The sequence below is a fragment of the Rhinatrema bivittatum genome, chromosome 1 (genome assembly GCF_901001135.1).
Source record: "Rhinatrema bivittatum chromosome 1, aRhiBiv1.1, whole genome shotgun sequence".
Classification (NCBI taxonomy): Eukaryota; Metazoa; Chordata; class Amphibia; order Gymnophiona; family Rhinatrematidae; genus Rhinatrema; species Rhinatrema bivittatum.
The window spans coordinates 547,500,396-547,514,147 of NC_042615.1; the positions used below are offsets into that span (position 1 = coordinate 547,500,396).

At 40.5% G+C, this 13,752-nt stretch overlaps 1 protein-coding gene across 2 annotated transcripts in view; it reads left to right on the forward strand.

Moving 5' to 3' along the window:
• Window positions 1-13,752, forward strand: part of PCSK5 (proprotein convertase subtilisin/kexin type 5) — an 893,215-nt gene that overhangs the window by 420,519 nt on the left and 458,944 nt on the right. For both annotated transcript variants that reach the window (XM_029616187.1, XM_029616196.1), the window contains exon 8: window positions 3,885-4,097. In XM_029616187.1, coding sequence (XP_029472047.1) covers window positions 3,885-4,097 — 213 coding nt within the window. The remainder of the gene's footprint in view (window positions 1-3,884; window positions 4,098-13,752) is intronic.

Genomic DNA, 13,752 nt, shown 5'->3' on the forward strand with positions numbered 1-13,752 from the left:
AATCGTGGAAACTATTATAAAGAATAAAATCACAAAACATTTAGATAGACATGATTTAATGGGACATAGCCAACATGGATTTACCTAAGGGAAGTCTTGCCTCACAAATCTCCTACATTTTTTTGAATAGGTGAATAAATATGTGGGCAAAGGTGAACCAGTAGATTTGGTGTATTTGGATTTTCAGAAAGTGTTTGACAACGTCCCGCATGAGAGGCTTCTAAGAAAACTAAAAAGTCATAGGATAGAGGTGATGTCCTTTTGTGGATTGCAAACTGGTTAAAAGACAGGAAGCAGAGAGTAGGATTAAATGGTCTGTTTTCACAGTGAAAAAAGGTAACCAGTGGAGTGCCTCAGGGATCTGTACTTGGACCTGTACTCAATATAGTTATAAATGATCTGGAAAGGGGGTACGATGAGTGAGGTGATCAAATTTGCGGGTGATACAAAATTATTCAGAGTAGTTAAATTTCAAGCAGATTGTGATAAATTGCAGGAGGACCTTGCGAGACTGGAAGATTGAGCTTCCAAATGGCAGATGAAATTTAATGTGGACAAGTGCAAAGTGATACATATAGGGAAAATAATCCTTGCGGTAGTTGCACAATGTTAGGTTTTATCTTAGGAGTTACCACCCAGGAAAGAGATCTATGCTTCATAGTGGATAATACATTGAAATCATCAGCTCAGTGTGCTGTGGCAATCAAAAAATCAAACAGAATGTTAGGAATTATTAGGAAGGGAATGGCAAATAAAATGATGGATGTCATAATGCCTCTGTATTGCTCCATGGTGAGACCGCATCTTGAATACTGTATCTGGAGCATGGCCACCAAGCCATCCAAATGTTTGCTTTTTCTAAAGAAAATCAATAAGCATTAATAAATACCTTACCTAATATTTTTGTAGCTGTCTTGTAAATATTTCATATGAAAGTGAATGCCACCTAGCAGTTTTCATTGATCAGTTTTTACTACTTTTTTTCCAGAGCTCTGTACATATATTTTGAATCACGTCCATTATGTGTGTTTTTAAGCTCTAAACAGCTTTTCTTATCTTTAAATTCAGGCATAGGAACAATAAAACAAGATCTACTTTAATTGGAAAACAGAGGGGTCAGTTTTCAGTGAGATAGATATACACACACACATTTTGATATTTAAAAGTATGATGTCCAGTTGTGTGTTAACAGGATTCTTCTGGCAGGAGTGTGGGGGTCAAGCAGATTCTTTGAAGTACACACAAACAACCCGATGTTCAAACACATGGTACCAGTAATTTTACCCATCTCAAAACTGTGACATAAGTCACACTTGTTGGCATACCAGTTCTGGTAGTACTTGTTGAAAATGTGGGTGTCTACTTTTCCCCCAGTCTCTGCTTTTCGCTGTCATCAGCTTTGCAATATTCAGTTAATGTGCTCCTCTCTCACTGACACCTGTCACATACTCCTCCTCACGCTCTTCAATTCTCATCTGAATTATTGAACAGCTTATTCACCAGTCTCCCCAACTCTTCAGCCCCTCCAGATTCTACAAAGCTCGGCAGCTCATCTTCTCTTCCAGCTTCCCCGCTATTCCCATGCCTTCCCACTTCTCTGGCTCCCTGTGAAGTACCACTTGTTGCTCTAAAGACAGTCTCAGCCTCTCCTATCTTTGTTCAAATTTCTCTTTTTTTCATTCTCAGTCACATTTTCTCCATTTCTCTAACTGGACACTTCTTACTTCCCCATCAATCAAGTTATCTCCCAGTTTTCGTTCCTTTTCTCTAGATCAGACCCACACCAGATATCTAAGATTTCCCACTATCGTCAAACTAAAAAAAGTACCAATTTTGCTTAGCCTTTCAGTAACTCTCTCCACCACCATTGTGGTGTACTTCCTCCATGTCTCAATTTCATATCTACTGCTGGCTATGGTGAAGGTGTCTTGGGCGCCCTGGAGAAGGGCACTGAGTAAGTGCCAAGACGAATAATTCTCTCTCTCTCAGCTTAAAACTGAGAGAGAGAGAATTACGTGTAAAAAAGGTGTGAGTCGAAAACTGCAAACGCCTCAGATAAGGCTTTCCATACTCTAGAAAGTGATAGCAAGGCAGAGAGCTGAGGATTCCATTAAGCTGATGATATGCCAGAACCTTCTTTTCAAAACACTATTGGATGGGGGGGGGGGGGAAAAAATACTATCTGATGGTGATTCACCCTTTCCCTATTATTTCATGCGAAAGTTATTTACAAATGTCTTTGTGCTGGAAGAGTGCTGTGAATTATTGTAAATTATTCTCATTTACTTTGCTTATCATTAGCCCAGTTTAATAATTTTCATAAATATTGCATGCAGTTTTTATGTGCCATTTCAGAAGAATATTAAAAGCAATTGATCAAAATTCTATTTATAGGGGGGGGGGGGGGGTTTGTTTGGATTTTCATCCTCAAATCTCAGCATATGCACCTACATATCTTGAAGGAAGCATTCATCTTTTGCTGTTTGTTAACTTAGGACACTGTTTAAATGAAAGCACTAAACCCCTCTTAATTGGAGGTACATAAATCTTACCCTTAATAAATTCTAGGATGAATTATGAATATATCTTTCTTTTTAGTACAGTTCCTGTGCTCACTTTGGGGGTAATTTTCAAATGTACATGCTTAAAACTGTTTTACATATGAAAATACAATTTACACATGTAATTGGGCTTTTGAAAATTGCTGCGATAGTATATTACGTTTATATGCTAAACACCTTTGAAAATTAACTCCTTGTTGCGTACCAGGGAGTGTGCAGTAGGAGTTCCTTTTATCCAGAACTGAGGCGATTTCAGATTATAGGGGCTTTTTTGGGGGATAACGAGTGTTCCCTTCTCAGACCACACCTACACCTACACACCTACACACACACACCTACACACACCTACACACACACACACTTTCAAACCTGCTCCCTCATTCAGTGCCTATCCCTCCTTCACAATTCAAACTCTCCGATCAGCTATGTCTACAAACCTCCATACAGGTCAAACAGTCGAGCTGAAACTGATATATGCGGGAAAGTGAGGAGCTGAAGAAGTGGCTTTGTGAAACAGGGGGAAGGGTGAGGTCTGGTGGGGGGAGGGGGGCTGGGGCAGTCGGAAAAAGGAAGAGTTAAGTTGGTTGAAGAGGTTAGAAATAAGAGGCAAAACAGATGCCAAATTCCAGGTAATGGAATTTTTATTTTTTTTTTTTTGGGATAAGGGAACACTGTCCAGGGACAACACTTTTCCCGGATACTGGCAGTTTACAGATACTGGATCTTTGCATAAAAGGTGCCCTACTGTATCTTTTTCATCATTTTTCCAAAACAAAAACATAGGCATGTACACTGGAAAGAATAGGTAAGTAATGCATATTCACAACCTTGTTTTGGTTCAGATAAATATGAACCTTCATCGCGGTGATACAAACACATCCCTTTTATACCGTAACCTTTGAAACAAGCAGCCAGCAGCAGTCTGAATCTTTTTTTCTCTCATCATGGAGCAGGTTTTACTGTAAATGTCTTAAGATGTGATAATGTCCAAATGACATCCGAAAAAACAAGAGACACACAAAGATGCCGACTGCTTGCTCCAAATAGCAAGGTCTGAGAGTGATTAAATTGTATATCATCCTCATGAGTTTCATGTTGAATGAACCAAAACTGTGGTATAAGAGATATGCTTTTCATTTACTAAGTATTATTTATTCTTTTGGCATGTCGGACTACATTTCTTTTCATTTATGACCAGTGAAAGCATAAAGCCTTTTCCTTGCTCTTATCGGTGCCTGAGATTGCCAATTGCTTTTATTAGTATTGATTCTGGTAACCTGATCTTTTTATTTCTCTAACATCTTTCTCTTCATTTGCCAATAGGGCCGAAGAGGCTTGGGTTCAGTATACGTATGGGCATCCGGAAATGGTGGCAGAAACAGAGACCATTGTTCCTGTGATGGCTACACCAATAGCATCTACACCATCTCTATCAGCAGCACGGCTGAGAGCGGCAGGAAACCCTGGTACCTAGAAGAGTGCGCATCCACAATGGCCACAACTTACAGCAGCGGGGAGTCCGATGACCGGAAAATAGTATGTGTACATTCAGTTTCTCAAAGTATGGTGATTAAGTCATCCCATAGCTCAAAACATTCCTTATTTTGTAGCTTAGCACTCCTAGCTTGAGTATTGGAGTGATCTTTCTTTGCAAAAATAAAATAATGGCCCCCCTACAAATTACTGTTTGAAAAGCAAGTACTGAGAGAGATTCTGATGAACAAGACAGATTCCTAACTTTTAACAGCTGAGTTGAAAGGAAAAGCTGAAAATCATTTGGTGTTCTAGCACAGGTATCTTATTGCATGAAGATTTGTTAGCCCAGTGCTATATGACAGTGGCAAGAAGAAGAGAATATTCTCTAGCCATTGTCATTTTTGCCTTCTGTACGTGAAAAACAATTGTTGCTTTTTTTTTTTTTTAATCCTCTAATCATGTTTTAAAAGCCTAAAATAAATTGAAGTACTTTGCATCTGTAGCAATTTTATTTACATATCAAATGTTACTGAAGCTAGTTTAGCAAGTTACAGCACTGATCCTGATCTTCCTTATTTAATTTTTGTTATGAGTCATTTTACTTGTTTTTTCCTGTCCTAAATCTCTCTATATCTCTGATGGAGCATGTACCTTTTAAAGAATTAGGGAGATTAATGTATTTAGTACAAGAAAGCTAGCTTTGTTTTGTTTATTTTTTAAATATAATTTTATTTTTATTTGATGCATTGAGATAAATGCAGTCTGTATCAGGCTGATAAATTGCATGTGAACAGGATGATGGTACTTATAATAGAGTAGAGGCTGATTGTTTTGACTATACTGGTTAAATTGGGAGGGAGGGCGGGAAGGAAGGGGCTAGCAAGTAAGACTGGGAAAGAAACCCCAGTACAGAGGAAGCAGATAATTAAGAGTTGTAAGTATGGCAAAGAGGAAGCAAACAGAGTGACAAGACAGTGAAAACCCCCCTAATACAGAAGAGGTAAGAATCTAGTACAGTAGTGCTCCAGACCGGCCCTAGGGCACCTCTAGCTAGTTGTTTTCATGGTATCCCTAATGAACATACATGAGAGAAATATTTATATTATTTTCTATTTATATTCTGCTTTACTTGGTATTTCCCTATCCCCAGAGGGCTTACAAAAAATGGATAGTTAATAAGAGGTTAGTTTTAAATTGCAATAAAAGTCATTTTCTGGCTGTAGGTCTGGATTAACTATGAAGACACTAAATATTGTGTTTGTTGATAATGCCGGTTACATTATGTGAAGAAACATGAGATTCTAAATGTATGTTTTACATTTGCATCATTTCTTATTGTCTTATCTGACATATTTATGTATTTATTATGTATGTTCTGTTGGTAACTGCATTGAACTTATTGGAAACAGAATATAAATTGAATAAAATAAATATATTAATGTAAACCCCCCCCCCCCCCCCCCACACACCTTTTCTCAGAGTCACCTTCAGATACTGCACAGGTGTGAGAGAGACTGCTGCAGCTCTGGGATCAATCTGAATCCTCTTGGGATTGCTAAGTGGGGACCAGGAATCTTCTGGGAGGCCCAAGGGAAGACAAAAAAAAAAAATCAATGTCCACACTGAAGATTGATTCCAAAAAGAGAAAAGAATTTGTCCAAATTCTAAATGGAATCTTCAATTAGCAGGAACAGAGTAGTAATCTCTGGATTCATTTGGTGCAGGTAGCCAGTAAATGGCAGTCCTGTACTTTGCTGTGCAGAGGATCTGGGTTTAAATATCAAGCTCAGCTATCCCACCCTAGGGCAGCCATGGCCAGAAATATGCAACAGTATTCACAGCCACTGGAGGGATCAAGTCTCCGTTATTTCTCATTAGCAATACCAGATGGCCAGATTAAGGGTCCACATTAGCTGGGTTATGGGGGGAGCCACAATTTGTGGCCACTGGGCATAAACTGCCTCTGCAAAGGATGGCTTGAGTTAGTAGGGCAACCCCTCCTCCCCCCAGATAATAGTGATTTAAGGCTCATGGTGTCAGATCCCAGTGCTGGTTCTGATTGAGTTGGAAGTATAAAGGAATAGTAAGAAATATACAAAACAATAATACAAAATCTCTTGTTGCAGACTTATATGCATAACCATCTGGAAGTTTATATACCCAACTTTTAAAAAATGTCATTGTGGTGGCTCTCTATTAAAACCTCATTTCCATACCTGCTTAGCAGTGTCAATAATTGTATGTTTATAACAAGCAGATCAGGGAAAGGCAACTCAGGTCCTCAAGTGTCACAAATAGGTCAGGTTTTCAGGATATTCAGTATCAATATGCATGAGATAGATTTGCATGCATTGCTTCCATTGTATGCAAATATATCTCATTCATACCTCTTTGTGACACTCCAGGACTGGAGTTGCCTACCCCTGCCTTAGATGCATAAAATTCCACTTTTGAAATTAGCTGTATGTATAACTTTGACCCTTATTTGTGAAAGTGCATTAAGCGTTAATGTGCTGTATTTACTAGGGATGTGAATCGTTTTTTGACGATTTAAAATATCGTCCGATATATTTTAAATCGTCAAAAATCGTTAGGGCCACGATACAATACCAATTCCCCCGATTTATCGTTAAAAAATCGTAAATCGGGGGAAGGGGGAGGGCAGAAAAACCGGCACACTAGAACCCCCTAAAACCCACCCCCGACCCTTTAAATTAAATCCCTCACCCTCCCGAACCCCCCCCCCCAATGCTTTAAATTACCTGGGGATCCAGCGGTGGTCCGGAACGGCCCCTCAATTGAATCCTGATGTCTTCAGCCGGAGGAGGTCGTTCCGGACCCCCGGACCCCCGCTGGACTTTTGGCAAGTCTTGTGGGGAACGGCCGGCGCCATTTTCCGTACGGAAAACGATTTGCGGCAAGAAATCGCTTCCTGAACCCCGCTGGACTCCCAGAAACTTTTGGCCAGCTTGGGGGGGCCTCCTGACCCCCACAAGACTTGCCAAAAGTCCAGCGGGGATCCGGAACGACCTCCTGCGTCGAATCGGTTTTTGTCTATGGCCGCCGCCATTTTGTGGCGGCCATTTTGAAAAATGGCGCCGGCTTAAGACAACAGGATTCAATTGAGGGGGCCGTTCCGGACCGCCGCTGTTCTGGACCACCGCTGGATCCCCAGGTAATTTAAAGCATTGGGTGGGGGATTTAATTTAAAGGGTCGGGGGTGGGTTTTAGGGGGTTTTAGTGTGTCGGCTCACGATTTTAACAATTTTCACGATAGTTTACACACCCAAACGGCAACAATACGATTCCCTCCCCCTCCCAGCCAAAATCGATCGTTAAGACGATCGAGGACACGATTCACATCTCTAGTATTTACTGCAGGCCCCATTATTTTCAGCAAGGTCTATTCACTAATAATACATGTTTTGGCACATTAACACTTAATGAATCTTTTTGACTAGGGAGGTTTGGGACTTAATTGCCTAGGGGTGGATTTTCTGAAGGTTTAATGGGCTTATTGTGGGAATTAGCTGGTTAAATCTTGTCCATTTAAATTTTTATTTTATTGTGTTAGGTATTTTTTTGTGGGGGTTTTTTTTTTTTATTTGTCTTGTTTTGCTTTTGAAACCAACATTTGTGTTTTGCAATTGATAATAAATTTAAAAAATGTGAATGATTTGATACTATAGCAGCTGGGGTGTATGCAGCCCTAAAGTGTTTCACTTGTACTAATAATTGGTGCACTGTAGCAACTTGTAGTTTTGATTTTGATTTTTTTTTTTTTTGTAAAGGTAAATAGTTTGAAATATATAGATTGCCCATTTGGAAGAGGTTTTCCTCTGCAAACAGGCCAGAACAATAAGTACCTTTACTGCTATAGTTAAAAGCAATAAATTGCTGGGAGGCAAGGGAGACTTGTAGGGTTGCTTGTTTTATGGAACTCAAGGGAAATGATCCAATTATACTTACTTTCTCATTCCACAATGGCAGTGTTTGAGCCAGTAAAGTGAACTAAGTTGTGGATATTGAGACTAATAAGGTTACTGATTTTGAGAAATGTTAAGATTGTCAAACCTTTGCTAGAAGCTTGTACACTTGTAGCAGAGGAAAGAGAAAGCTAGCTATAGGTTGCTTTATTGGGATCTCAGATAGTTTAGGAACTATTTTTGTTAGTGACATAGTCAAAGCAGGATTATCAACTAGCAGAAAAATTCTGTTATTCAGGGAGAGCTGAGTTGGATTTTCACCAGAGTGGGAGTGCTCTTCTTAGGCTTGGCTATGAAGCCTAAGAAAAACCACATTTAAGTGAGAAAAATGAATGACAGTGAATGTGTACATTGAATGTATGAGCCTTTTAAAGATTTTAGTCCAGGTATCATAAAAAAGAGTAGTTTAAAGTAAATCTAAATATGACTGTGTTACAAGTTGTTTTGTTTTTTTTTAACACAGCTTTTATAGAATAAGTGGCAAGAGAGATTGGTGAAAAGAAAAGGGTCATTGAGCCTTATAAGAGAGTGCACAGATTTTCTTGAAGACCCTAGGCCTTCAATATAAAGCAAAGTGATTTATTCCTCACTCTCCAGAGAGGTAAATTGGATGACACCATTTGATTATCCTGAATGTAAAAGAAATAAAGTCCACTTAACACATAGGGTGTTACAAATTTATTTATTTATTTATTTGTTTATTTATAAGCTTTTATATACCGAAGTATACAACGCTATACATTAAATTCAGCGGAACAACTTCAACAGGTTAACAATTATAACGACGATATACAATAAAATCAGGGGAGCAACTTAAACAAGAATTAGCGAAAGAACTTGGGGATAATAACAAATTAAGGTGTAATGTACTGATACCTTAGCATGTGATAAAAAAGGTGTTAAGATCATCATGTAGTGTGTTGATAGGAGGGGGTATTAGGTTGGAGGATATTCTAGGGTGAAGAAAAAGAGTGGTTGGGTAGGGTATAAGGGTGGGAGGGGATTGAAGGATGAAGGAGGGATAAAGGTGGGAAGAGTGGGGGTGGGGTGGGGATGGCGGGGATGTCATTATTGTTGGTTTAGCCTATCCCATCTTTGTATGCTTGTTAGAAGAGCCAGGTTTTCAGCAGTTTTTTGAACAGTTTGGTGTTGTTTTGAAGTCTGAGACTGGAAGGTAGGGTGTTCCAGAGGTGAGGTCCGGCTATTGAAAAGGCTTTTTTTCTGGTGGTGGTTATTTTGGCTGCAGTGACTGGTGGGGTTTCTAGTCGTGCTTTATTGGTTGATCTTGTGTTGCGTTGAGTGTGGTGAATTTGTATTAGGGAGTTGAGGCAATCGTGGTCATTGTGGTGAATTGAGTTGTGTATTATTGATAGTGTTTTGTATTCAATCCTTTTTTCTACAGGGAGCCACTGTAGATCTTTTAGCATTGGTGAGATATGGTCTAATTCTCAGGAGTTTCAAAGGAAGCATTCTGTACTCAAAGGTAACATTAATTTTGTTAAACCCAGTGTCAGTGTGATATATAGCAGATTGAGAATTGGCAGAAAGTTTGATCTATTGAAGATTGTAGTATGATGAGCTACAACTCCTTTTGATAGGGATTTAAGGAGCAATATCTGGCAAAACTGTCAGATAATTTGAAGTCCAGTTCCTATTCTAAGCTGATTCAAGGAGTTGTGAAAAGAAAAGCTTTTGCATATAGAATATGCTAGTACAACCTGGAAGAAATTCACTGAATCACAAAAGAAAATAATAAAGAATATTGTCATTCACATTTTTAGTGAGGAGTGAGTGGAAGAATGTTACTCCATAACATTAAACATCACTTTCCTTCCACCCAGGATAAGGGACCCTTTGCTTACTCTTTTGTTTCATTTGGCTAGTAATTCCAGTTCAATAAGCCAGTATAGATGCACACTAGGGAGCACGGTAGTTGCCTGAAGATTCCTCGGTGTAAGGGAGCCAATCTGTCTTATTTGTTTGTTTAAAGAGTAGGATGGTAGGGAAAAAAATCTGAGAAGAGATCTTAAAGGTCAAGAGTTGCTGATATCGAACCCTACCTACAATCACAAGCTACTCATGCTAGCAACAGAATTGGCGACAAAATACCAACACTTGCCAGCAATGGAAAGGAAAACTTCAGCTTGTTGTATGCACACACACATCAAAAGGCCTAAGTAAAAGAGAGAATGACACACAGGAAAAGAAAGAAAGAGGGATATACAGTAAAAGAAAAAAGAATAAAGGAAAGTAAGAAAATATATACAAATAATATACACAGGATTAGAGAAAATAACACTTAACTGAAAGAGAAAATGCTGAGTTTTCACATTCCTGAGAGTTCCTGAAACAGTCCTGAAAAAGAAGAAAGAGGATAAAACTCACAAAGAATCAAGGTTTCAACATAAATAATAGTCTGTAAGGTACAATTTTGAATTCAAAGTTATACTTACCTGACTGCCATTATTTAGAAATGGTTCCAAGAGTTTAGAGTACTAGAGAAAACAAAAAATACCGTATTTTCCGGCGTATAAGACGAGTTTTTAACCCCTGAAAATCTTCTCAAAAGTCGGGTGTCGTCTTACAGGGCGTATAATTAATTTATAAGCCCTCCCTGTCTCCAAGACTATCAGAGCGTATCCCTCTGGCCCGCCCTTGTATCCTATTATCGGTACCCTCCTTCTCTGCCTCTCAGATCTCGCTTCTGAGGACTGCAGTGAAGCGGCGCATGTGCGAGATCTGAGAGGCAGAGAAGGAGGTACCGGTAATAGAGATGTGAATCGGAACTGGAATCTGTTCTGATTCCGGTTCCGATTCACATCGTGTTTTGTTTTTTTTCGTCCGGCCCGATCGCGGTTTTATCGGCTGCACCTGAGCCGATAAACAAAAAACCCACCCCGACCCTTTAAAACTAATCCCTTAGCTTCCCCCCACCCTTCCGACCCCCCCAAAAACCTTTTTACAGGTACCTGGTGGTCCAGTGAGGGTCCCGGGAGCTCTCGGGCCGTCGGCCGCCACTAATAAAAATGGCGCCGATGGCCTTTGCCCTTACCATGTGACAGGGTATCTGTGCCATTGGCCGGCCCCTGTCACATGGAGGGAGCACTGGATGGCCAGCGCCATCTTTTTTTATTGAGAGATCGAAGGTTCAGACATTTAGGTGCTGTAAAAATTAGTTGAGGCTATCTCACAGGGAGAGAAGGAAATCTTCGTAATAAAAATTTCTTCCAGAAAGAAAAAATAAAGAGAGGTTCACTAAAAGCTGTGAGCTCTACTGGAGATGGTAACTTGCTCTCCATTTATATAACAGTTAGAGGATAGTCCGATATTCAAGTAATCATGGCGCGGGCCATCCATTGCTCTTACCATGTGACAGGGGCCTACCAATGGCACCGAATGCCCCTGTCACATGGTAAGGACAAAGGGCCATCGGCGCCATTTTGATTAGTAGCAGCCGATGGCCCGAGAGGGGGAGATCACTCCCGGGATCCCTGCTGGACCACCAGGGACTTTAGGTAAGTCTTTGGGGAGGGAGGGGGCTGGCAAGTCTTGGAGGAGTCGGGAGGGTGGAGGGTTGCAATTAATTCAATTTGAAGGGTTGGGGTGGGTTTTGTTTGTTTGTTTTTTTAATGTGCCCTTTCTCCCCAACCCCCCAAAAAAGATGATAAAACCACATGAAATTTTGTGGGTTTTCCTATCGTTTCGGCGGTCCACCGAAATGCAAAGAAATAGGAAATATCGTCTTTATTTCCTATTTCGTTGCAAATGAATGCACATCTCTATTAATGAGCATAGAGATGGTAATTTTCAAACTGGCACGCAGGCATGTTTTAAAAAATATCCTGGTTGCACACACGTGCACCTAATTTTAAGTGGGCACACGTATGGCTACGCAAATCCCACTTCTATGGTGTAAGTCGGGGGAATTTAAAAGGGGTGCACGTCCTTGCAGTTCTACCAGTCTACCAGTTCACCCACTTAACAGCTAGTTCCTCCGACCCACCTCTGGTTTGATAGCCTACACTCCCCCCCGCTAGTTACCCCAGACCCTTTAAACCCCTCAGAAATGGCTCGATCCTTTTATTTTATAACTTATATGTCATCCGTAGCAGAAGTAAAGGTACGTGGCAGGGGACCACGGCGCCCATAGGTATTTACGTGCCCATCTCTTAGCCAAACCTTGGAATGTACACGCTACGCCCCGCCCCTTTTTGGAAACTTTTAAGATGTGCACTCAATGGGATTTATGCATATATCTGAACACTTTTTAAAACACAGTCAGCGGGTACAAGCCAAACTTTTTGCTCATCCCCTGATTGATGCGCACGCCAGGCTTTTAAAAGTCACCTTTTAGTGCTTAGAATCTTGCTACAGCAAACAGCAGAAAATTCTAGGTAGTCTTGCTTGTAATGTTTATAAGATTAATTAGAGACTGATTTTTATTGAGAAAATATTTGCCATGCTGTAAACAATTCATGGAGAATGCTTACACTGAAACATTTTTCAACCAATGCAATTTCAATAACATTTCACTCGAATGATAAACACATACAGAGGAATTCATATCTGCAAAATATTGTAGTAAATGATATGCATTCATTTTATCATTACACACTTCATAGGGAATTGCTGTGAGGCTGCAGAATAAATTTGGCGGAAGTGATTAAAAATTTTTCAGTAGTTCTTCTGATGTACAAATGTAACGTCCACATTTTCCTTTTGTTTTCAGAACTTAATTATAGCGTCAACAGATATCACTGAATTTTTCCTAGTCTGAGCTTTTTAAGTGCTTAGTTAAATGGTCAAGGATCAAATATATTCATCTTTTCTTTTTTTGCTCTAATCAGTGAATTTTTCTCACCAGTTTCTCTATCCCCAGAGGGCTTATAAACTGTTTATGCGTGGATTCGCATACTTTTGAAAAGGTGAAACTATGTGTATAAATCCAAACCCTTTCTTTTACTTTGTCCTCTGGAACGTCACCATTCAGTCTGGGTAAACTTACACATGAACAGGACACAGGCGGGTACATTTACTCACATATCAGGGGGGCAATTTTATATCTGACAATTTCTATGGGTAGAACACTATTTTACCCATGGAAGCAGTTTTTAAAATCGCCCATGCCCTGATTTGTTAATTTAGGTCTGTGCAAGTCAGGCTGCCCCTTGTGGCTAGGTTTGATATCCGAGAGGGCAGCGAGCGAGAGAGAGAGTTGATCTGAAAGAGATGGGCAGTGACAAAGCAAGAACTATGAGAGGGAAGGCACCCAGTTGCAGCCTGACTCGGAGCATGAGGCTGCTGTGAGAAACGTGTGTAGGGAAGCTGCTTTTAAATAGGGATGTGAATCGGGCTTCAGACGATTGAAAATATCGTCAATATTTTCAAAATCGTCAGAAATCGGGGGCTCCCCTAAAACGATAGGAAAACCCCACGATATTGATCGTGGGGGTTCCCTTATCGTTTTGGGGGAGGGCGGGAAAAACGGCACACAAAGGTAACCCCTTAGCTTCCCCCACCCTCCCGACACCCCCAAAAACTTTATAGGTACCTGGTGGTCCAGTGGGGGTCCCGGGAGCGATCTCCTGCTCCGGGCCATTCTCCCGCTCCCGGGCCGTCGGCTGCCACTAATCAAAATGGCGCCGATGGCCCTTTGCCCTTACCATGTGACAGGGTATCCGTGCCATTGCCCGGACCCTGTCACATGGTAGGAGCCCTGGAAGGCCAGC